Genomic DNA, 24,249 nt, shown 5'->3' with positions numbered 1-24,249 from the left:
CACACTGCAAAGCTACATCTGAGTAGTGAGAAGGCATTTTAGACTGAGACTCTGTAACCTTGAGTTCTAGTCTGGGTTTGCAAAATGTCTCTCTGCAGCCAGTCTCCTGAGCCCCAGCCCCAGTCCCAGCCCCAGCCCCAGGCCAGATTTCTGGCCTGGACTGGGAGCCTTTCATTGGCGCTTTTGACAACAGCCAAGCGCAGTCCTTTGGTGGCGTAGAAAGAAAAAGGGCAGCTCACAACCTCTGGCAGTGAAGCCAGAACACCAGCAAGACAAACAGGGGGATTCAGGCCCTGGCCCAGCTCACATCCCTGTATCAAAGCCACCCCCAACGCTGGACTTCCCCCTCCGTGCCCCCCAGGCTACAGCATCCTCCTTTCCTGGGCGGAGCTGGGCCTGAGGCTGTTGTGAGGGCTCCTCGCCTTCACAGAGTCAGGCCTAAAGGCTGGGGCTTTTCTTTTTCAACGGCCTAGACTGATGGGATAACCCCATCAGCATCGTTAACTGCAAAGAAAGGACCCCCGGCCATTTCCATTTCCTCTGCGGCTCAAGAACCCTGTTGTTATTTAATCCCATGGCTACTCCCGCAGCATCCTCGGCTCTGCCGACTCCACCCATCCACCTGGCCAATTCTCGGCTGTTCCCGCTTCCCCGGAAGGGCGCTGATGGGGATGATGGAGAAAAGGCTCCTACTGGAGGAAGGGGCCATAGCCTTCGGGGGACATAGGCTCCTCAGGGTTGGAAAAGGCACGGGGGTGAAGAGTGAAGCAGCTAGTGAGGGCAGCCAAGGGCGGGCAGGCGCCAGGGCACTGCGGACAATACACTGGGGCACGGAGGGCGTGCACTGCAAGGCGAGAGCCTGGGCTCCTCTAGTTGAGTAGCCAGCGTCGGTCGGGGGAGGGTACTGGAAAAGGAAGAGGTCTCGGTCTTGTCGCTGTCCACGCCCAAGAAATGGTGGGGTGGGGGGTGGGGTGGTCTGCACTCACTCAAGGGAGACCCAGACTTAGTAATGGAACCAGATGCACTCAAGCAACCCCCACTATGCCCTTCTGTGCTACGGACATTTGACATTTTAAATTTTGGTGAGCGTAGTTTCAAGACCCCTCCCCCCACCCGACGCCCCTAGGCTAGAGAAAGATAAGGGCCACAGCAGGGGTCTTCCCCTCTCCCTCCAACACCCCCCCCCCCCACGCCCCGCGACTGCCTGCGGCAGTTCGAGATCCCAAGATCTAGGTGTGTCCTCCCCACCCGGCTCTCCGCCCAGGATTCAGAGGCCTCAGTGCCCCCCGCCCCCCAACGACACTGACGGTTCCTGCCCAGGCCCGCAGTGGCGTGAAGGTGGCCTTTACCTCCTCTCGCAGGCTTGGGAGGGGGTACAGCCCGCGCAGCTGAGCCAGCTGCAGCAGTCGCCGCCGCCCTCCATTCATTAAAAAAAAAAAAAAAAAAAAAAAAGGCAACAACAACCTCCACCCCTTTTTGTAAAAGAACGACGGCCTCAGAGGAGCTAGAGTCAGCCCCAGCAATCAGGGGTTAAGTCCTTTTCCGGCCCCCCATTCATAAAAAAAGGAGAGCGGCGCATGCGCGCGCGGGGTCTCTTGTGCCCACCCATTCATAGAATCGCGAACGGGGCGCGTGCGCACTGGAGCTCCCTTCCCTCCCATTCATAAAAAAGCCATTTTCCCAGGCAGTGGTTGCAACACCGCCGCGGAGGCAGCGAGAGGAGCTGACAGCGCGGAGCTGGCGCTGCGGAGCGCAAGGAGTCCTATCGGTTTCTCCCGCCGACGTCTGCGAGGACAGCAGCGTCTGACCCGCCCGGGTTCGGAGATTTATACAGGCGTGGAGCAATGCTTATGGCTCTGCGGCTCCTCAAAGTAAGTCCCTGGCCGGTTTCGGGATCCGAAACTGCCCCCCTCTGAGCCGCGACGCGACCTCCACTTCGGCTGGGGCAAATGGTGCGCTATTTCTAGGCGCGCCTCAGTGTTCCTTTCCTCTCCCTGCGCCTCCTTGAGCCACTGCGGTGTGCCGCAGCTCCCTGACGCCCTCGGCTGGGCCGGCACGGCGCCGGGGGTGTTCACAGCCTGGCACCGGAGTTTCCGACCCCGGGGCATTGCCAAGCCCGGCTTCTCCACTCTGCGACTCAGGAAGCCCCGTGCGTGTCCCGGGAGTTTGCCTCTGGCCTGGTTTCTTCCCTCCTCCTGCCACCACCCGCCTCGAGCGCTGGAACAGGAGGCTCTGGGCTCGGTCAGGAGCCACCTCTTGGGTTCGGCGGGCGCTCTTGCCCTGGGCGGCTTGCCCACCCCGGGCTCCGTGCCCACGGTGCCAGCTCTGCCCAGATATTCCCAGCCCACTGCAGCGGCCTATGCTCGACGTAGGTTTTTCTTCTCCCGTCGGAGCCGTGACGGACTGGGTTTTCTACCCTTCTGCCTCCCCCTCGATGGTCAGCACGGGGTTGGCCCGGGACTGGGCATTTCTGCTCCCTCTCTTTGGCGAGGCGGTTCCTCGCCGTCTGACCTTTGCTCTGCTGCTGCATTTTATGCTGTGCAACTGCCTTGCAGTTGCCTTTCCCTTTCCCGGCCTCTGCAGGGCCAGAGGCACCTCGGCCTCCTCGTGCCTCCCTTCTCGGGGCATCGAGCTGTGCCAGGCCCTGGGGCCGGGCCGCGCTGGGGCTGTGGTGGGGGCTGAAGGTGCGTTTACATAACGCCGGGCGTGTGGGAGCTGGAGGAAGAGGTTGCGTGCGTAGGAGAGATAAGGCTCCCGCTTTCCCTCCTTCCTTCTTGGTGGTACCAGGCTTGACATCACCGAGAAGAGAGGAAGATACAGACGGTACGTTCTGAAAATTCCGAATCTCCCAAGGCCACAGGGGCAAAGAAGGGGGGGGGGGCAAAGGCGGGTTTGGGCAGTCAGGGTTGCTGAAGCTTGGCTTCATCACTGGGGCCAGAGCTGTGCCCAGTTTCCCCTCCATGCAGACGATCAAAAGGCATTTAGACAGTAGCTACTCTTGTGCAAGAAGACGATTTCCCAATTCTCTTTGATTGGGGCTGGGGGTTGTGGGCAGAGAAGGCAAGAGAAGCGAAAATGGTTGCACAGCTTGAAGGCTGAGCCTTGGGCGTTGAAGCAAACTGGGATGGAGGGGCTGGATGGTGAGGAGAGGGGAGAGCTGCTGGCTGCCTCATTTAGCAGCTATGGATGGGCATCCATATTGCCAAGTCTGGGTGAGGGCAGGAGGCTGTGCTCTGGCACACTGAGGTTCCGAGGACCCCCCCAAACATGGTTAGTGCTGAAAGGAAAAGTGTGGGTTCAGTGGGGTACCCAGATCCAGTGGGAACCCCCACCTTCCGAATGCCTCCAAATCAGTGGCGTGATTCTCTCCAGTTGGAGAGGGGTGGGAGCTGACCAAGGCTCTCCAGTCTTTCTGACGAGCCTCTGGGGGATACAAAGCTGGAAGGTGAAGGCCTAGAGTATTGAGGAAATATGGCCTTATCAATCTCTTAATAAAGCTCAGTCGGGCCTGACGCCCTACCCAATATTGCACTGGTGATTTCACAATGTTTAGAGTTCTCTGGATCTTCACACGAATGGAGCATAAACATCTGGAATTTTCAGTTTTTACTTAAGTATGTGGGTGTGGGGTGGACTAGGAAAGGGAGGGCTGCAGTTGACCCCTTTAGCTCTGTCTCAGAAGAAGGGTGGGAAAAATGTAGACCTGTCCAGTGTGAAATGGAGTTTCCTCCCTTTGCCAGCCCTTGGGAGCAACCTCCCTTGCCAGCAGGCTTCAGGCAAATCCATTAATGTGAGCAGTGCACACACTGACCAACTGAGATGCATTTACCCAGTACCTGGTAGAGGGCATTTTGATGGCAGATTTCTGAAATCTCCTTGATGGACAAATGTTTGTCAGTTAAAGTGAGGAAGACTTTTCATAGACATCTCTTATTTTCCTTTTTTAGATTCTGAACCCAGGAGTCCTTCCCCTTTTTGTAAAGTGGAAATCCTCCTCGTTCCCCTGACCTTTTCCAGATTACCATCATTTTGAAATGGCAACACTTCCTAAAGTTTTGGTTGGGCTTGGTGGGAGGAGACAGAACATAGACAAGAACGATTCCTAGCTAAAGCAGGACAGAAACTGGGGGACGGAGATCATTTGGAGCTCACAGATGTCCTTTTTGTTTTAATCCTTCCAGAATAGATGGCGAGATGGGGCTCTTTGGAATTTCACCCTCTGTCCAGTTCATATTCTTTACCTACCCATCCCCATCCCCCACTCGGGTAAACCTGACGTAGCCTCTGCCCAGAGGTTTGGCTGACTTGAATAACAAATGAAGGCAGGCATTCAAAGCAAAATTTAAAAGTGAGCGATTTAAAAATAAAGGGAGGAAAAGACATCCATTAACGCCTCAAGAAGTGGCCCCTGAGGTGTTTTACTCTGCTTAATACTTTGGGAGAACACGTAGGGACTTTCTTCCAATTCTGATGCTAAGTCCCTTGGTGCGACCTCTACTCCCCAGTGTAGGGCCCCCTGAGGCATTTTTCTTTCCTCCGGACATCCTTTTGGGTAAGAGTCCTTATTTGGAATAAGGAAACTTGGGAAGGAGCCCCCTTTCTTTCATTAGAGAAGTTGTGCTCTTAGAGAGTTAAGGCATTTAATGTAGTTCTGAATCCAGGGTGCCTGTCATCTCACCGCTAACGATTTGGAAGTTCCTTTGTGAGGAACACTGAGAGGATTCTTGCACAAACCTCTGAATTTAGGGATATAGTTGAAAATGTTGGAGTTGGGATGTAGACAAAGCGTTCTTAAGTGGGGGGGGGGGGGGGCAAGAGTGAAAAGCTTCCATCTCCTGGCCAACCTGGATCTCCCTGATAGAAGGGAAAGCAGTGCCCTACTGGGCAATTTTGCTCTTTCAAAAAAGCCAGAGGAACAGGTGATGAAGAGCAACATACAGAAGTGTATTAGTCCTTCCAGACTAAGTTAGCAGCCAGGTGGGAGCAGATGACTGGCTAGAAAACCTGCTATCTTGGGCCTTGGTCTCTCCATCTGCAGAGTGGGGGGAGAAGAAACTTCCCCAGGGGGCTGGGCTGCGCTGCTTGTCACTACTGGGCACCTAGGATGAAGAGCTGGTTGTAAGTGAGCCACATCCTACACAGGAGGTGTAGGGTGTTGCATGATGTAAGAGGTGGGGTATTCTTGGCTCTCAAGGGTCTGGGGCCACCCTGTAGATCCGGACAGCTGACAAGGCTGGGGATGTATCCGGGACATGTGGCTGTGTTTAAGAGGCTCCACCATTCAGCTGTGATCATGATTGTTCTTTCCAAGGACAGTCCGTGGAGGAAGCAAGGGCACTGGGGGAGGAGCACAGATGTGCTGGATCTAGTGGAGGAGGGAAGGGGCCCTTCTGGGGCAGGTGGCCATTTGCAGAAGAGTGGTTTCCCTTGTCCGGTAGTCTTTCTTTTTCTGGATGGGAGAAGGGGATAGTCATCTCCTGCCCCATCCCAGGAGTAAGCTAAAGCCTATTTTTAGAGTCTATTATTAGAAATCGATGGTGGAGGATGGCGAGATAAATGATCTTGGTGCCCGTGAGACGGGGGCCTTCCCTTGGGGTCTAGGTTTCTGGTCCCCTCCAAGCTTCGACGTGGGCCAGGAGTTCCCAAACTGTGCCGATGGCTAACAGGCTGCTTCTAGCCCCATTCTTTACTCACTCTTGCTTTCTATTACCTCTTTAAAGGAATTTGAGCAGACAAGGATTATGGGGTTAATAATACAGTGAAACCAACATTTGAAGCCACCTAGGACAGCCCAGAGCCTAGTATATAGCAGGACTCTTTCCAGCTCATGCCTGTGCTGGCCTTTGGTGCTAGCTGACTCGTTGTGGACGAGAAAGAGAAGAGGGTTGGGAACTGCTAGCTGGTGCTGAGACAAAGGGATGAAAAGCAGCTGTTTTCTTTTGTGATCTCTAACGGTTTATGGCTAGAGGTGAGCTCCTTAGTGCTGGTGCCCGGTGCCCGAGAGGGATGGGAGAGCAGCGAGGTTCTCGGACAAATCCAACTGCGGAAGTGCTTTGTTTTCCCACAGGGGCAGTTCTCAGCAGAGATGCAGAGACTGTCTTCCTCAGTGGGGTACAGGGAAGGCAGGTCCCTGGCTTTCCTTATACCACACCCCCCCCAAAACACCTTTTAAAGTCTTTCTGAAGCAGTAAGTCATTATTTGATTGGAGTTTAATTAACTAAACTGGGATGTTGTCATAAAGAACCAAGTGGTAGTGGTGGGCAGGCTCCCTGCAGCCTAGAGACCTTTTCTTCTGAACTGATAAAGGGTTAAATAGCCTTCGCTGGGAGAACCTACCGAGACTGAATGGTGCAGAAATTGCCCATTCATTCAGAGCCTCTTGCCAGTCTGTCATTTGCTGACCTATAGTTTTCAAAGCACAACTGTCAGGTTTTCCAAGTATTTCCCAACTCCTCTTCCCAGGGTAAGTCAAGGGGAAGGGTGGATGGGTGGCGTGGGCATTTAAAACGCCACTTAATTCTTTTCAGCCAGCTTTGCAAGGTCTGCGTCCTGATGCTCAGCCCCTCCCACAGGTACAAACGCCACAGACCACCAAGTGGCAAAGACAGGACCTTGTGCTCTGGGCTTTTCCATATCCTGCTGATTCAATATTCTAGGACTCTCTTCTGGCTTCCTCTTATTTCTTCCCTTCTGCACAGACCTGGACCAATAAGCCCCATCCGAGAAAGTGCCCTGGAGAGACCCTTAATTTAAGTTCAGCTGTGTACGAGGAAGGAGAGGGGATTCCCTCCCATTCCAGGGCTTCCTTTTAGGGACTTTTGTGGTGAGACCCATCTGACTCTACGAAAAATAAAAATGAACACACTTAGTAAAGTAGCGGTGTATGAGACGGCAAAGAAAACTGAAGTGGAAACGAAGGTAACTTGAGCCCTGAGCCTTCCTGTAATGACAGATTTCAAACCCCCAGCCTCCACTCTGAACAGTGACAATTCCCTGAACTAGGGGCCCATCTGATGTAACCCCTGTCTGGCTTCATTTCCCTGCTGGTTTGGTTAAGAGCCCGAGGATGGCCTGATGAGGCTCCTGAAGGGCTAGTGGCCAGACTGGGCAGGGGGAAGGGGGAGACGGACTAGTAGAATTCACAGCTGTGAAAGTGACTGGTGCTTTCCTGTCTTCACATGAATACCTAGCCCTGACTGTTGGTCAGGGCTGTGGGGCTGACGTTGCAGGCTCTGGAGCCTCTCCCTGTGTGGGTTCGAATCTCATCACCTACCAGCGTTATTCTTCATTTCTTCCTTGCGAAATGGGTGTTATCCTCCAAGGTGATGGTGTGAGGATTAAATGAGAAAATCACTGAGGGCTTAGCGCAGAGAGCCTGACATGAAGGTATGTTCATAAATATCCGCTCTTTCCACAATTATTATTATTTATTATGAGAAGTTGTGAGTGGAGGTAAAAGTTTCCTCATGCTAATCCATAATAATGCCACCTAAAACTTGATAGAGGTGCTTCTCTGCCTAAGTGGAGTGCTGGCTTTGTTTCTCTGTCCACAGTCTTCCAAATTGGCCATCAGTCTTCCAAAGAGCCTAAATGAGGCAAAGCCTCCTCTCTCCTATTTATATTATAAATCTCTTCCTTCCTTGCAGGGGAAGCAGAGAGTACATATTAAACTGCACTTAAGTTCTGTCAGCATTGCTTAGACTGGAGGATGGGTGTGTCCCAGTGAGTAGAGCTTGATCTTCTAAACCAACTGAGGGTTGGGTTTTTTTGGTTGGTTGGTTTTTTTTTTTGAGACTTCATTTAGCTATGCTATGGGGTTATCAAACAGGCTGCCCGGGAAGTAGTTTTTCTTTGTCAGCCAAATGAATTCAACCCTCCTGTGGAAGTCCCTGCTAATGGGGAGGTGAGGAGGCAGTGAGGCCTGAGGAGGTTTTTGAGCAGTACAACTCTGAGCCAGCCACTGTTTTTGCTGAGCTGGTGGCCGGAAGGAATCCGACATCAGAGTTGTGATAGGGAAGATGCATTTTGGAGTATGCCTGCTGGAGCCATCTTGGATGCAGCATGTCCCAAGAGAGCTGAGTCATCGTGGACTGAGCTCCCAACCCCATGTCTGGCCCCAACTACAGGCCCAGATGTTGACAGCTACCTCTGGAGGGTGATGGGAGCCCACAAATGCCAATATCCCCATTGCCTGCAGGCGCGGCGCCCACCCTGGCATCCTGGTGGGACTTTTCCATTAATCTGCCTTCTGATTCCAGGGCCTATCAAAATCCCTGAGCATTGCCCATGCCTTTTGCTTTATCCACAGAAAAATGTGTCTGTTTTTAAGAGCCCCAGGAATAGAACTGGGGAAAGAGGAGTGGATAATCTTCTTTTCCCTTACTTTTTCCAACAGCATGGCAAGTCCCAGCCCCCAGTCCTAAGAGACAAAAAGCCCAACTACATGGGACAACACAGCCTTCAAACTGCCACTGACAGTTTTGTTGGCAGGACCCTGGGTATTCATGACCTGAGATTCTGGAATAAGGGAAATTGTGCTTTGTCTTAGGGGGTTCTGGCTGCAGCACCTCTTGGCGGGCACCAGAGATCCTTCTCCTGTGCCTCTGTCAACATTTTCCATTCTTATGCTCAGTCACACCTTTTCCTCCAGGCAAAGTCCCTATGGTGTGGACCTAGGGTCTCCTAACCCTCTTCTGTCAACCCCAAACCCATTTCTAGAAGCAAGGCTATGGAACCCCTGCAAAGAATAAGTGGACTCTGCTGGGTGGTTGGCCTGATCCTTGGAAAAACTGTGCCAGAGATGCTTATTTGACACCCCCACCCCCGATCCAGCCTTGACCATAGGGCTCCCCACAGGAGGCTGCCTTGGGAAATGACCATTCTTGGTGGCAGACCCGCCAGACACTTAAGGCTAACTCTGCCACAGGAAAGTCTCCCATTTGAAGAAGATGCTCACTCCCCCTACATCTGAAGGGAATGTGGAGATAGGAGGCAGGTGTTGCCATTAGGCAGACTTTCTCCAACATGAGAAAAACTGCACAGAAATCCCAGCATCTTTTAAGTAGGTAGGGCCACGGGAGCAAAGCCAATAGTACATGGCCCTGTGCAAATGGGAAATATCCATCAACTGAACACTGAACCTTATAGAAAAGACTTCATGCTTTTCTGCATTTGCAGTGTAGAGGATATACAGATGAGAACCCTGTGGATAAGTTCCCTTTTATCTACTTCGTGAACTTTGCATCTAGAGCTAGCTCTTTCTTTTAGACAGGTTAGAAAGCATCTATGAAAGCCCTCTGCCAACAATTTAACCATTTCTGATACTGTCTGAACTGTTTCCAAGGAGGGAACCATAATATTGAGTTGCCCTGAATGCCTTTTCCCCTTCACTGTAGACATGGATAAATGTGGATGAGTCACCTGAGTGAGGCAAGGTGTGACTGGACTATTGGGATGGGCCTACCGTGTACCCAGTTTGGAGGGGGGGGGGGGGTAAGTGGCAGTGGAAACCTATCCACCACCTATCTTCTCAGGCATCCCCTTTGAGGCCAGATGAACTTAACAGCAGAAGTGCAGGGTCGGCTCTCCTAAACAACATTATTAGCATCGCGAACAAGCATTTACTAAACCATACCCTGTAACACGTTAATCCAAAGGTCTGTTCCTTTTTTAAAGACCATTATCTTTCCCTTCTACCCAACACCGTGTCCTGTCTCACACCCCCACGCCCTGGTGGACTCTTCCCAGAGTCTAATTCTCTTGGATTCCAAACCGGGTCCCCTTGGGCAGAGGTCTTGGCCTTCTGCTGCTATTTCTTTAAATTGATCTCCAGCCGAATTCCGAATGTAAAGGTCAGCAGGCGAGGAAATGGCACTTCTAATAGAAAACAATGTGCACTTTCTAAATTTGAACCAAGCCGTTTCCGCTCTTTGATTTAAGTGACTTCCTGGGGTTCCGTGTCAGGCACTGCAGTTGAATCTCTGGCCGGATTCCAACTTAAAATTGCACTCTCTCGGTGAAATTAGAAACTGATCCAGAGTTGGCTTAGCTATTCTAGTAAATAGCATTTAGGCTGAATGTTCGGCTCAGCACTTGGAAATGGGTGATGTGAGTGCCCCTCGAGAGGATTTCCCATCCAAGTTGTCAGAAGTGCACCTAGCCGGGGGTTATTAGCCACTGGAGGTTGCTGCTCTTCGAAGTGCTGGTAATAAGTTAATATCTTGGATGTGTAGGCATCACATGCAGCCCTTCCTTCTGTGACTAACTGGAATAAAGGGTTTTGTTTACCCAGCTGATACACGATGGGAGCACACAGGGGCTATCTGTCTTGGTCATTACATCCTCAGCACGATGCTTGGCACAAAGTCCTTTTGGTGTTCAGGAAATCTACACTGTTGCTCTCTGGGGTAGTGACAGATTACTGCCAGGCAAGATGCTAGGCACTGGATATGCATTTTCTCATTTACTTCTCACAAGAACCCATTTCACAGATGACAAAACTAAAGATAGAGAGGTTACAGAACCTTATTTCTAGCATCGCTGCTAGGCAGGGGTGAGAATTCAAACTTGAATCTGATTCCAGAGCCTGTGTGTATAACCACTGAACTCGCTAAAAAATGGAGCGTATTTCACAGTTCCAAGAATGAGATCGGATGGGCTAGGTTTGAACTCCTGCCGAGTTCTGTTCATAGTTTTGTGTGCCTTTGGACAAGTTACTTTGAACATTAGTTTTCTGTAACTAGAAAAGGCATAATAATAGTAGTCACATTTTAGGGTGAAGAGTCCAGGACTGTGAAGAGTCAATGACATAATATATATGGTGCTTAGGAGACTGCCTGGCTCACATTAAGTGCTGAATAAGTGTTATTTTTACCACTTACTATTAATTGTTATTATTAATCATCTAAACCTGGATGCTGGAGAGTCCTGAGGGAATCGGGTTCCCATTTCATTTGGACTCCCAAGGACCTGATGGGGGGTGGGGGTGTTAACAGGCCAAGTACTGATGCCTGGAATCCGCTCTCTCTTCCTTTTCCCCACCTCCCACCTAGGGCCCCTAGAAGCCTGTTCCTCAGCACAGTCCAGGACCTCTCCAGCCCCATGGAGCCCCCGATCCCACAGAGCGTCCCCTTGACTCCCAGCTCAGTCATGGTCCAGCCCCTACTTGACAGCCGCATGCCCCATGGCCGCCTCCAACACCCACTCACCATCCTCCCCATCGACCAGATGAAGACCAGCCACGTGGAGAATGACTACATAGACAACCCCGGCCTGGTGCCCCCCATTGGCCCGAAGCGGACCCGGGGTGGGGCCCCAGAGCTGGCCCTGACGCCGGCCCGCTGTGACCAGGACGTCACCCACCACTGGATCTCCTTCAGCGGGCGCCCCAGCTCTGTGAGCAGCAGCAGCAGCACGTCCTCTGACCAGCGTCTCTTAGACCACATGGCACCACCGCCCGTGGCTGACCAGGCCTCCCCCAGGGCTGTGCGCATCCAGCCCAAGGCCATCCACTGCAAGCCACTGGACCTCAAGGGCCCAGCAGTCCCACCGGAGCTGGACAAGCACTTCTTGCTGTGCGAGGCCTGTGGGAAGTGTAAGTGCAAGGAGTGTGCATCACCCCGGACACTGCCCTCCTGCTGGGTCTGCAACCAGGAGTGCCTGTGCTCAGCCCAGACCCTGGTCAACTACGGCACCTGCATGTGCCTGGTGCAAGGCATCTTCTACCACTGTACCAACGAGGACGACGAGGGCTCCTGCGCTGACCACCCCTGCTCCTGCTCCCGCTCAAACTGCTGCGCCCGCTGGTCCTTCATGGGCGCCCTCTCCCTGGTGCTGCCGTGCCTACTCTGCTACCTGCCCGCCACCGGCTGCGTGAAGCTGGCCCAGCGCGGCTACGACCGCCTGCGCCGCCCTGGTTGTCGCTGCAAGCACACGAACAGCGTCATCTGCAAGGCAGCTGCCGGCGACGCCAAGGCCAGCAGACCGGACAAGTCTTTCTGACACTTTGGGTCGAAGCCCCCGTGCTGCTACCCCTGGAACTCGGTTCCCTTCTGACACCTGAGAAGACCACAGCGAGGCCAGAGGTTTTAGTGTCCTGAGGCTGACCTTGCTGGTCTGCCCCACTCCCCATCCTCAGCTTCTGAAGAAATGAAGACCACCACCGCCCGCCCTCTCTTCCCCAAAAGGATGAAGAAGCACTTTGGGTTTTTTTCAGGGTCCCGGAACTTTGTGTCAGACAGTGGCAGGGGCGTGGTGTGGCTGCGGGGCAGGGGAGCGGGGGGGGGGGGGGGGGGGTGGTGTTCTTATTCAGAAGACGGAACACAGATGTGGACACATATCCGGAAGTTGCGGCTGCTTGAATGCCTTCCCAGTTCCTCCTCCTTCCCCCTCTCCCCCTGCTCTTCCATTCTCTTTGGCTGCCTGGGAGGAATCATTTACTGAGTGACCAGGGGACCTTTGAAGAAGACCCCTGGAGCCCTGACTTTCATACTTCTCCTCCCCCACCCTCCACCCCAGTTTGCCCCAACGCCTTGGGGAAGGCGGAGAAGACCTTGGTGATCCCTGTTGTATATACTTGGGAGCCCCTGAGAGCCAGGGAGTCCAGGCCTCGTTCCTCGCTCTGCCTCCCTGGAGCCACAGATGGACTTAGGAGCCACTGCACAGTGCATTCCTCCCCTCCAGCTTCATCACTAACTCTTGGGGGTGTTCAGCTCGTAACACTGTCCTTCGGTTCTTACCGAGTCACAGACTCACCTGCCACTATGCGTCCCGTGTTCTCTCTACCTAGATCCTTTCCAGAAATTTCACGGGTAGAGAAGGCCGGGGCGGCACATGCGAGACCAAATATCACTTTGCCAATGAGTCTGAGACTGTGGTCTCTGGATCCAGTCGTTATGTTTTTATAGAAAAATTAAACCAGATGCTATAACGGTGTTTTAAAGAGAAATAATAATAAAACACTTTGCTTCCTTTTGGGCCACCCCCAGGAAGGGCTGATTTCAAAATCTGGGGGGCGAGCAACCTCAAGGAACACAATCCCCCTTCCCACCAAGAAGAGGATTTTCACAGCAAAGAAGAGAGACAGCACCTCCCATTGGCAGAGCAACAGTAGGGCCGAGCTGGGTGTGGGTTCCTTCTCTTCTGATTCTGCTGCTTGCTGTCATAGCCTTTTGTGTACAGTGATGTGTCTGTATCTTTAATGTAAATAGACAGATGACAAAAAAAGAGTCTATTTTAGTGCTAGGAAGCCCTGGCAGGGGAATAAGAAAGCAAGGGGGGGGCGGTGGGGATTCTCCAGGGGCTTCTTGGGGGATTGAGCCCTGCTTCTGTGCATGGCCACAACACCCCCTCCCAACAGCCCCCAAAGACGTAGCAACTCTCTCTCTCAAGGTGCTAAAGGACTCAGCGCAGCACGTCCAGTGGGTAGGTACTTGTTGCATGCAAAAGCTATATTGTGTCTGGTCCTTCCTCCCCAGTTGTTGTGTGGGGGGTCTTTGCTTCGTGTGGTATTTTGTGTGTCCTCCCACCCCCATGAGAGGAAGTGGCCTGGGTGGGAAAAGCTACCCCAGGTGAAACTGGAAGTGTGTTAGGCAGAGCGTGCACAGTGTTTCCAGTTTGTTCTGTAGGAACAGAACCACCTCCAGGACGGAGGCAAGGAGGCAGGTAGCTGTGATTGGCATGCACCCACTGCTTCTCTAGGACTTTTTTTGTTTCCCTTGAAGACTAGTAGTAACATCTTATGGTTTAGAATAAGTTCATCGTAACTGTAGGTATTTATTGATTGGAGGAAAGGAGGGGAGGGTCTTATCATTTTAGGCTTTATTTATATAACGTTTGCTAGCTTGTAAAATAGGAAATACCGCATCTGCGTTTTCTAAGGCTGATTCGTGTAGCTACCCTTGCCACAGTGATGGATGTATGGATGTTCTTGCACAAATAGGAGGGAATGGTAGGAAAAACACATTCAACCAACCACTTCTACTAATTGAATGTATCAGATGTGTACCGAAGGGACTGGAGATGTTTTCCTCAGAATAGGTGTGCAGAGGTTACCCCCACAATGGAAGGGCACGTGTCCACTCTTGTTGGCGAGGCCTCAGAACCTTTCCCAGGGTCCCTCTCTCAAAATGTCTCCATGGGGAACTTGACCCAATGGCAAGTTGCACTTTGGTGATCTTGGTGTTCTACACACCCATTCTGTGGAGAATTTACATAAGCTGTGTATACACACACACACACACACAAACTACACACCTACCCCACGACCCTCTATCTACACAGACCCTGTTTCCTGGCAAACAGCCTCCTGACCCCTGATGAACCCTGACTTTTTGTGTACATAGTTATAAACACGGATTTTTCTGGTTTGGGGTTTCTTTTTACTTTTTTGCTTCCCCATTTTGGCTTGTTCTTTTGGTTTGCATTTCACCTGCTAGATGGATGTGTGCCAAGCTCCCGGGGTCCCCTGTGCTCCATGGTAAAGGGAAGCCATGTAGCAACTTTGGTTCTCCCAGCTCTGTTGCAGGGCAAGTCTTTGGCATGTTTTTCTCAGCTTCTTGGCAAAAGAAAATGAAACTGGCTTTCCCGGGGGCCAGTCGAGGTCCACTGAGGAACACATTTTGGTGGGTGCTGCTTCCGGCTGATTATTTCTGTCACCAACGGCTGGCTTGGCTGGATTGTGCCTCGTCTTGACCTTTTTGGAAAAGAGCCAGTTGGTTCCCGCTTCTGTTCAGCCTGGGTGGGTGGTGGTTCTGCCTCCAACTGGGGGTAGGGTCCACAAGCGTGGGTCTAAGACGTGTCCTAGTGGACCTTGGCTGCTCCTGCCCTGAGGGTGGGTTTGTGAAGGTCCAACACTCCAAGAAACCCTGGGAACTGGCTCTGAAATAGCAAAACCCTTCCAGATGGATGGCAGGGTGCAACCAAGGCTTCTCACAGTTCTTGGCTGGAAGGAGGTAAAGACCAATCCCTGCTGTTGGCACGGGCCCCTTCAACAACAGAAACAGAAGACCTTCATGTGACATGTCAACTAGTCCTTTCAGTGCTGTGGAGTCTGCGTGGGTCCCCAACGTACATTGAGTGTGACCCAGTTAGATAATGACTTGCCCAAGGTTGCACGACATGGAAAGTATTGGTTGGAACCAAACGCCCAGATCCCATCGCCTCGAAGCTCCATATTCTCCACCCGTTGCCCCAGGAGATGTCTGATAGAGTGTGGGCCGCACAACTTTGCACTGTATACAATTCACTAGGGCATCTCACAAGCTTGACCGGCCTTTTGGCTCATACCTTCGGTGAGCATTCTCCTGCCCTCCGCTTACTGTGACAGTTGATGACAAATCTTGCGCTGCCATTTTTTGCTGTGGGTAACTCCCGTGTGGTGTCTACCTTGCTTTCTCTTCTCTGCCCCACAGTTTGGTTTCGTGTTACAAACACAAAAGGTGTTCGAGGTTCCCACCCCACCACATTCTTACTTCATTTTCCCTCTTCACTGTAGCCCCTTCTCACCCCACAACAAAAGTTACCACAGAAGGTTTCCTTTGTATAGAATATTTATTTTGAAGCTCTATTTTAATAGTATTTATTTTAGAAAGTCTACTATTGTAAGAGTTCTTCTGTTTGTGAAGAAAAAAAACAAGTTAAAAACTGAATGTACTGATCTAGAAAATATATATAAATATATATTGTTAAATATACACAGGACTGCCGTTTCTCATGTGTTTGTGTGTTCACACCCCCGACCTCCTCACCCAGCAAGACCCCGAGCTTGTCAAAAACACCAAGTGGAAGCGCGTACCCCAGCTCTGGCAAGACGAAGGGGCAGAGGGAGGGGGCTCCTTGTGCCAGAATGTCCCTTGTTCACTTCCTTGTGAAGCTGACTTCTGCCAGGTGCTGCTAAATCCTCCCCTACGCAGGCGTGTATTTGTAACCCACAGATGACAAAACTCAAACAGAGAGGCAGTGGAAGTGGGAAAGGGTCATCTGACCTGCCCAGTTCACAAAAATTCTGTAACTTTACTTTTGGAAAGCGCTTGGTAGTTTTCTTATGACCACCAGAGTGGTGGATATTATATAAAAGCAGTTCCTTTGGCTTCTGAAGGCTTCCATCCATTGAATGCTTTGGCTTTGCCCTTCTGATATACCTGCCACCTGTTTCCTCTGCCCCACCCCCTCAAAACTTGGTAGAGACCAGGTCACTTCTCAGTTTATGGACCTGGGGGAACTTTTTTATTGTGAACATGTGAATACATGCCTATTTACTGAAAGACAAGGAATTGAATGGTTATTGGTTTTTTTCCTGTTGCCACGAAGCACACAAAGACGAGGGATGGACAGAGGATGAGAAGCCCTGGGTCCAGATCTTGTTTTCTCTGAGGTCATCAGTTACAGGCATCTTCCAATTCTTTGTTCAAGCCTCAGGTTCCTCTTTAAGATATCCAAACCCATTCCAAGGACCCCCTGGTTAGTGCCTAAGAGAGCACAAAGGATGTTTGTAGTCACTGCGGTCCTGTCTGCTCTAGAACTTTAATAAAAGGTAGGCACCAGTCTCCCTGATGAGACCATGTAGCCTCCCCGTTCCCAGATGATGGACAAAGAATAATTTGTGCTCCAAAATCTTCCTGTGCTGGCCAGGTAAGTGTCCCGCTGCAGATGCTTGTCTCTTTAATCACCTCAATCCCGAATGCTGTATACCAGGCTTTGGTTCAGTCTTGGATTTCCTGACACTTGGCCTGCCCCTGGTTTTATGTTGTTTTCTAATGTTTGGGGATTAAAAATAAAAATCTACACAGGGTGTTGGGTGCTTAGCATCTCCCCAATCCAAATATTGTTTGAATGAATAAGCACTTGTATTTTAAAAACTGTCCAGAGAAAAAATTCCACATTTGCCTCCCTTGTCTTTCCCTTCCTGACTGCTTATGAAATGGCTTTGGGTAATAATGGTTAGCATTTGCTGAATGGTTTCTTTTTGCCAGAAATTGAACAATACATGGCAGACACCATTGTTAGTTCCCTCTTAGAGGTGCAGAAACTGAGGTTCGACATGTGGTCACATGCCCAACACCTGTTTGGGGGTAGATGAGGAAAACGGGGAGTTGAGGGTTTAGCAGCACAATTTGGGTCAGAAGCAGACAATAGACTAGATAGACCCTGGTGACTGAATTTTAAAATAAGGGGGAAGAAGCAGAATTTCTACCCTCCACGCCGATAACCGCATACCCCTAAGAGGGCACCACAAGCCTGGTGCCCATTCCACCAAGAGATGGGGAGGGTGGGTATCCCTGCTCTAGGGGCAAAAAAAAACCAACCCCCTCCACCCCCACTTCTGGCAACTCTGTAGTCTGGCCAGGCAGCCCCAAGCTGCACCCGCCGCTCCCCAGCTGGCCCTTCCAGCTTGCTGAACCTGCACCTTGAAATGAGTTCCACTTTCCAAAGTACATTTGTGAGGTAATCAAATGCACCCCGGCAGACAGCTCCACGCTGGAGGTGTGTGCCAGATGAAAGCCGAGAGGACATTTTTAAGAGCCTGAAGTTTATTCATCGGAACTTTAATAAAACAATATGTCCATGGCCTGGGGCAGGTATAATTTTCATAATTTATGGGTCTCTGAGACAGGAAGAGAGCTCAGGGTTTTATTGTGTTTTGTGCGATAAATGGCATTCCAATTGTCTACATGATATTCCTTAAGGACTCTTGTCTGGCAGGAACACAGGCCCTTCTGGAGCCCACCTGGGCCTCAAGGCCTGAGGCAAGGGATAATTATGAATCCATCTGTATCTGTTAAGCAGGAGATGATTGACAAACTCCCTCGTTTCCTTCTGTCATTAGAAGACACTTCCTATGCCGACACCTACATTAACATTTAACTGTTGCAAGATTTGGAACCCTCCCTGTTCTCTTCCTCTCCACCTTCTCCCTTGGGTCTGGCCCCTTTCTTTCCTGTACCTGAAGAGATTCAGGTAAACTTCTGACTGACTCCTCTCCCTTGGCTTGGTGAGGGGAGTGGTGTCAGTCTCCACAAAAAACATTCAGCGTCTACAAAGCAAGATAACGGAGTTCCAGATGACACTCTAAACAAGATCAGTACTTGGAACACCTACAGTCTTCTGGGAAGCCTGCACAGGGTGATAAGTCAAGTGGCCTTATGACATCATTACAAAAGCTACTGCTTCTAAGCAAAGATGCTGCACTGTCCTCTGCAATCTTGAAAATAATCAAGTTAGTATGATATAATCAGTCTCATTTTATAGTTGAGAATACTGAGGTTCAGAGAGGTTAAGTCATCTGCCCAAGGCTACACAGCTGGTAAGTGGTGGGCCTGCCTCCAGAGCCTGTGCACTGCAGGCTGAGGTCTTATTCAAACTTCCAAACCCAACCCAAATACTACCTCCCCTGAGACACTTTCCTATGTTCCCAGAAAGGTCTCCTTCCACTTGTGCTTCTGTACCCGTTGGCAGAGTAAGTGATCTTTAACCAAGGTTACACAGACTAATTGAGAAGAGATTTGAGTCCAGGTCTAACCACCGCACCACAACACCCCATATAAAATATTGAGGCCACATCTTCAAACTGATCTTACCACATGACGTTACAAGAACCCTCCTGACACTGCTCCTGGCCAGCCTGCCTGATTTCCTCTGCCATCAAGAGAGGAGGTGCATCCTCAGACTATGGAATTATTTGGGCTGTGGTAGCCAGGGACGAGAACCCAACAGGGGAGAGAGGAGGCTGTAAGCTGCCACATACAATTCACAAGTGTGGCCTGGGTGGATGGGGTGGTGCACCTGCATGGGGAGGGATACGCACATAGGGTGAAGGGCAGAGACCGCTCCTCTGCATGTCCAGGGGCCAAGGCACGTTCCTCTTTGTGCCAATGCTGGAGTAGATGGATGGGGCACAGACCAGAGAGCCAAAGTGGTCAGGGTGGAGGTGAGAGTGACAAAGGTAAGGGGTGGCCCGTGTTAGAAGCAGTGCACCTCCCAATCCCTCAGGCTACTGTTGGACTGTTTCCAGGCAATGCTCCAGCCAGCCCTGGACTAAGGCTCTTGGAGGTGCTGGATCTAATCCAGTTAGACAACTAGTGTCCATCCAGGCAGAGCTAGTTCCCAGAGTGGGCACAAGCCTTGGGGCCACCCCCACAGGCCACTCCTCTCAGGGCAATGTGGTAAAAAGAGCACTGAGCCTTATGGTCCCTACTGCTCAGGTCCCTGCCCTGTCATCTTCACTAGTGTAACCCCGGGAGAATCCTTGCCCTTGTAGTAACAGCTGAAGGATGAGATAGTGGCTGTGCACAACACTGATAAATGCTGTTTCTACTATCAGAGATCAAAATGGGGCTCACGTGGGACAGCAGGGAAAAGAGGAATTTGGCTCTCTTCTGAGCCTCAGTTTCTCCATGTTAAGCCTACAGCCTGGACTGTGGAGGCAGGAAGTCACTAACTGCTGGTCCACAGTGCTTCTGAAAACTGTTGGTTATCGTCATTTGAAAAATAAGATGTTCCCAAACCCAGATATAAAGCTTCTCTTGAAAAAATAAAAATAGCTGGCGCCTCTGAGCCCTCATTTCCCATGGTGACAACTGGCCAGAGCTGAAAGGTAAGTGCCTTTTGCAAACTGGGCAGGGTCCCTGCCGGCATGGGTCATGTTTGTCCCATGATGTCTCTTAGTCCAGCGTGCTTCTCTTTTTAGATTACCTGCCCAGCTCTCCACCCCCAATGCTGGCTGCTATCAAGTCTGGCTGGCGCTCTTGGGCACTCTAACTCAAACCATGTTCGACGTCCCAAATCCCATCTAGAGGCTTCCTAAGGCTGCCCACCCTGCAGGCATATCACTCAGTTACAGGTACCAGAGCCCTAATCCCAGAAAAGACATCCAAGGTCATGGAGGTCCGTAGCCCAGAATTTGGGAGTGGGTGGTTAAGGGAACCCTTTGACATTGTTAGATAAATTTCTGTATGTTTGTACTTTCCAGTCTCAGAGGGGCATGTGACTAGTCCAAAATGTTAGGAATCCTTAGTCCAATCCACCCACCTCCATTTTATGGATGGGGATGGAAGATCCTGAGAGTGGCTTGTCCTAGGTCACACAACGGGTTAGCTGTGAAGAACAGGAGCCAGGTTTTCTTTCTAGGAAAACAGTTCGTGATTTTTAAGCAGTTATCCACCCATCTATAGTGTCTCCTTCAAAAATTCCCCCAAAAGTGACCTCAACTATAATGATATTGTCAGTAATCACCCCCTGCAATCTCACCCCAACTCTCTTTCTCCAATCTTTACTTGGTTCTTCCTGCCACTTCTGCGATACACAGCGATTTGATGACCTGTTTACTTGCTCACAGCATGTCTTGTCCTCACTAGAGGATGGGTTCTGTGACAGTGCGAAACTTGGCCTCTTTGGTTCGTGATATCAGTGCCGCCTGGCCTTTGTCACAGCACCCAGAGAAACTGGCCACTCAGGTAAACCAACAAGGTCTCTTGTCAGTGATGGGCAGCAGCACAAGAGTCCACAGGTTCTCTCTGTCCTCCCCAAGGTACACCCACTGCCCCAAACATCTAGGGGATCAGTATTCAATATACCCCACATCCACTGGAAAGCTTCCAACAAAGCAACTGGCATATGAGGGGCAGTCAATAAATATTTGTCAAATGTAGTAATCAAATAATGATATACTGAAAGGAGAGTAAAAAACAAGTGAACACGTGGCCTCAGACTTTATTTCTGTCCCAAAGCTAGCCACATGAGAGGACACAGCATTTCCACTATATAATCATAATGATACGAATAATAAGACCAGCCTCCATTTTATACAGCTGACACTTGAGTGTTTATCACATGCCTAGCACCATGCCAATCAACTGCTTTTTATCCATTTTTTACTTTAATCCTCATTCTGTACTAGTACTTGTATCTTCCCCCATTTTACAGATGAAGACACTGAGGCTCTAGATGTCATGTGCCATGATGTCATGTGCCCAAGGTCACATAGGCCTGACTCCTGAGCCCCAGCTTTCCTACTCACGTGCCCACCCAGTGGACACTGGGAAGAGGCATCAGCAGGGTGTCTGGGCCACCAACTGGGGACGGTTGACGTGACGGAGGAGGCCTGAGCCCTAGCTGCATAGGAGGAAACCCTGCCTGCAGGCTGTAGAATCACTCATGGACTGTGAAGGCACCTGGGGCCAGCAGTTTGCAAAAGTGAATCTGGCAAACTCCCAGCTCCGAGCTCCCTTCACCACTTGCCTGTGACAGAATATCCCCAAAGAGAAAAAGAGGAAGCCAGTTTAGGAACTAATGCCATTTGGTTCTTCTGGCCCTTCTAGAACAAATACAGTTACCAGAAGTGTTTGTTAATGGTCAGTTCTTAGACTGAACATTCACTGCTTAGACCAGGCAAGTATAAGAAAAATTATTACTGATCAGCTTTGGGAAAAAGAATCAAGGTGGTACCTAATTTTTGAAAAATATTTTAAAGAGTCAAATAGGTTTTTTTAAAAATAACATGACTTGCAAAATGGAAAGCAACAGAAAAAAATAAAACTCCCCATCATATTCCCAGTTTCAGTTTGACATTCTGGAGTAGACCATTCATTTATTTAACAAATAATGTGCAGACATTGTACTTCCATCTTCAAACTGTATACGGGATCACTCTCAGAACACCATTCCACACCACACACATGGACTTCCTTCCCTATCTCTACAGTTCCACCTTCTCCTTTTTAACAGGTGGTGTTGCATGGCATTTCATTTTATAGCCTTACCACTCTTGTTTCCACCTCTTCTTTTGAGAGCTCTGCTCTACACACCCAGCCACAAACCTCACCTGGACCACAAGAGACACACCCTCTGCTTGCCCTCCCAAGAAAGCTAGGGGTCAAAAACAGCAGCCCTGTCAGCCTGTTGAGTGTGTGTGTGTGTGTGTGTGTGTGTGTGTGTATGGAGGGGGAGGTTGCAAGGGGTGGGGCCGCACACAGGGCAGCCTGTTGGAGCTGGTAATGTGGGGGAAAGGAAATTCTGCCCTCCCCAGAAGACCTGCCAGGTGGTACATTGCTGTGTTGGGACAAGCTCCTAGATCATATGACATTCTCCTTAAGGATAACCATGACTCAGGGCGGCTGGGTGGCTTAGTCGGTTGAGGGTCTGGCTTCGGCTCAGGTCATGATCTCGCGGTCTGTGAGTTCGAGCCCCGTGTCAGGCTCTGTGCTGACAGCCTGGAGCCTGCTTCTGATTCTGTGTCTCCCTCTCTCTCTGCCCCTCCCCCACTCATGCTCTGTCTCTCTCTCAGAAATAAACATTAAAAAAATTTTTTTTAAAAAGGTGACCACGACAATAAACAGGAAGGCACAAGAAAGGCTACTTACTGTCTTTAAGATGCACGGTTTTCACTGGACCATCCGCTCCAGGTCTGGACTGCTTAGAGCAGTGTATTCCACAGCGACCATCATTTATTTACCCAATCCCTTCTTGTCACTGCCCTTCTTAAAACCCTCTAGTTTCTCCATCCCCTCGAGTGTGGACTGGATTTAGTGACTTGCTTCCAAAGAACAGAGCATAGAAAAGTAACAACGGTAACTTCACAGTGGAGAAATCTGGCAGATGCTACCCTGACCAAGTGATCATTAAACATCACAAGTAATAAGTCACACTGATGTCATATATTCCCTGAAATAATATGACAAGAAGGGCACATCACCTCTCGTATGCTTCCCCCAAATTCACAGCCTTAGTGGAATCACGAGAAAACAGCAGACAAACCCAAATTGAGAGACACTCTTTAAAATACCTGACTAGAACTCTCCCAAAGTGTCAAGGCAATGAACCATCAACACGGAGAAACTGTCACATACTAGGGAAGACTGAAGACACATGACAACTAAATACAACTTGGTGGAAAATGACAAAATCGGAATAAAATCTGTATAGTGGTGTAATCTCCCAGTGTTAATTTCCCAGTTCTGATCAATATACTATGGTTATCAAAGATGTTAACATTAGGGGAAGCTAGGAGAACAGCATAGGGAATTAACTGTATTTGAAATAAAATTATTTCGAAATAAAAATGTTTTGGGGGTGCATGGGTGACTCAGTTGGTTAAACGTCCGACTTCGGCTCACATCATGACCTTGCAGTTTGTGAGTTCTACCCCCATGTCAGACTCTGCTGACAGCTCAGAGCCTGGAGCCTGCTTCAGATTCTGTGTGTCTCTCTCTCTGCCCCTCCCCGCCCCCTGACAATAAACATTAAAAAAAATAAAAAGGTTTTTTTAAATAAATAATTTTTTAAAATCTTCAGTTTCTTCCCATTGAACTTAGAACAAAAGTCCCAACTCCTTACCAAAGTCTACAAGACCCTGCCTAACCTGCCCCAAGTTTCTTTCAGATGTAATCCTCTTGCTATGTAATTAAGGCAAAAGTAATTTTATTCATAGATAACCCCTGAGGAGTGTAATCAAATCATGTTGGCCCCAGTTCCCTTGCCAGTGACTGCATCCGCAAGGACATGTGGTATTGAGACAACCAATGGGATTTAAGGGGAAATCTGGGGGTATCTGGGAAGTTTCTTCATTCATAAAAGGAGACACAAGGAAGAAAGGAACACACCGTAGTGTCTTTGTGACACTAGAACTGCAATCTTAGTGCCATGAAGGGAGCTGGTCTGAGGTTAAGGGCCAGAGGCTGGATGGGAGAGAGAAAATGGAAGGAACCTATAACCCTTGTGACATTGCTGGGCTGCCTAATTAGCTGATCCTGCAGTCATTATACCTGCAGACTAGGTGCATATGAATGAACACACCTTTCTTATAATTCAAGCCAGTGTGAGCTGGGTAATTTTCATGACTTGTAGTCAAAGGCATCCTAGCCAACAGAGATGCAATATTCCTTACTTCTTTAGAAGACTGGCATTTAGAAATATCCTGGGTTTGGGAGGGGCCTTAAGTCATCCTCACCATAAATCCTCTTAACAACTGGGTAAGTACAAGAAAGTCACCGTTTTCAACCCTTTCTGAGATATTCCTTGGAACTAATGCTACCATGTCATGTCTTTTTTTTTTTTAAGGTGTTTTTTTCTTACATAATCTCTACTCCCAGTGTGGGGCTCGAACCCACAACCCTGAGATCAAGAGTCACATGCTCTACCATCTGAGCCAGCCAGGCGCCCCTATCACGTCATGTCTTAAATGAGCCAGTGACTTTAGTAGAGGCCTGTGTCCAGCTCTATACAGTCACCTGCAGCATTCAGAGAGTTTGGCTACT

The 24,249-nt window shown here is 50.0% G+C and overlaps 1 protein-coding gene across 2 annotated transcripts; it reads left to right on the top strand.

Moving 5' to 3' along the window:
* The first annotated feature begins 1,664 nt into the window (after nucleotides 1–1,664).
* On the top strand, nucleotides 1,665–15,693 carry SPRY4 (sprouty RTK signaling antagonist 4). 2 transcript variants are annotated; one of them, XM_043589756.1, is made up of 2 exons: nucleotides 1,665–1,871; nucleotides 11,053–15,693. In XM_043589756.1, exon 2 carries the CDS (start codon nucleotides 11,102–11,104, stop codon nucleotides 11,999–12,001), a length of 900 nt encoding a protein of 299 aa, XP_043445691.1. In that variant the 5' UTR covers nucleotides 1,665–1,871; nucleotides 11,053–11,101; the 3' UTR covers nucleotides 12,002–15,693. The 2 variants fall into 2 exon arrangements, with proteins under 2 accessions (XP_043445691.1, XP_043445701.1); XM_043589766.1 differs by lacking the exon at nucleotides 1,665–1,871 and adding an exon at nucleotides 1,929–2,823.
* The last annotated feature ends 8,556 nt before the right edge of the window (nucleotides 15,694–24,249 follow it).

Source organism: Prionailurus bengalensis, chromosome A1, assembly GCF_016509475.1.
Source record: "Prionailurus bengalensis isolate Pbe53 chromosome A1, Fcat_Pben_1.1_paternal_pri, whole genome shotgun sequence".
NCBI classification, from domain to species: Eukaryota; Metazoa; Chordata; class Mammalia; order Carnivora; family Felidae; genus Prionailurus; species Prionailurus bengalensis.
The sequence above is the reverse complement of the archived record's forward strand: the minus strand, read 5'-3'. Positions and strand labels throughout refer to the sequence as shown.

Excerpts from the sequence above, each read along its gene's own strand:
- SPRY4 (XM_043589756.1), top strand. The coding sequence starts at position 11,102 with ATGGAGCCCCCGATCCCACAGAGCGTCCCCTTGACTCCCAGCTCAGTC.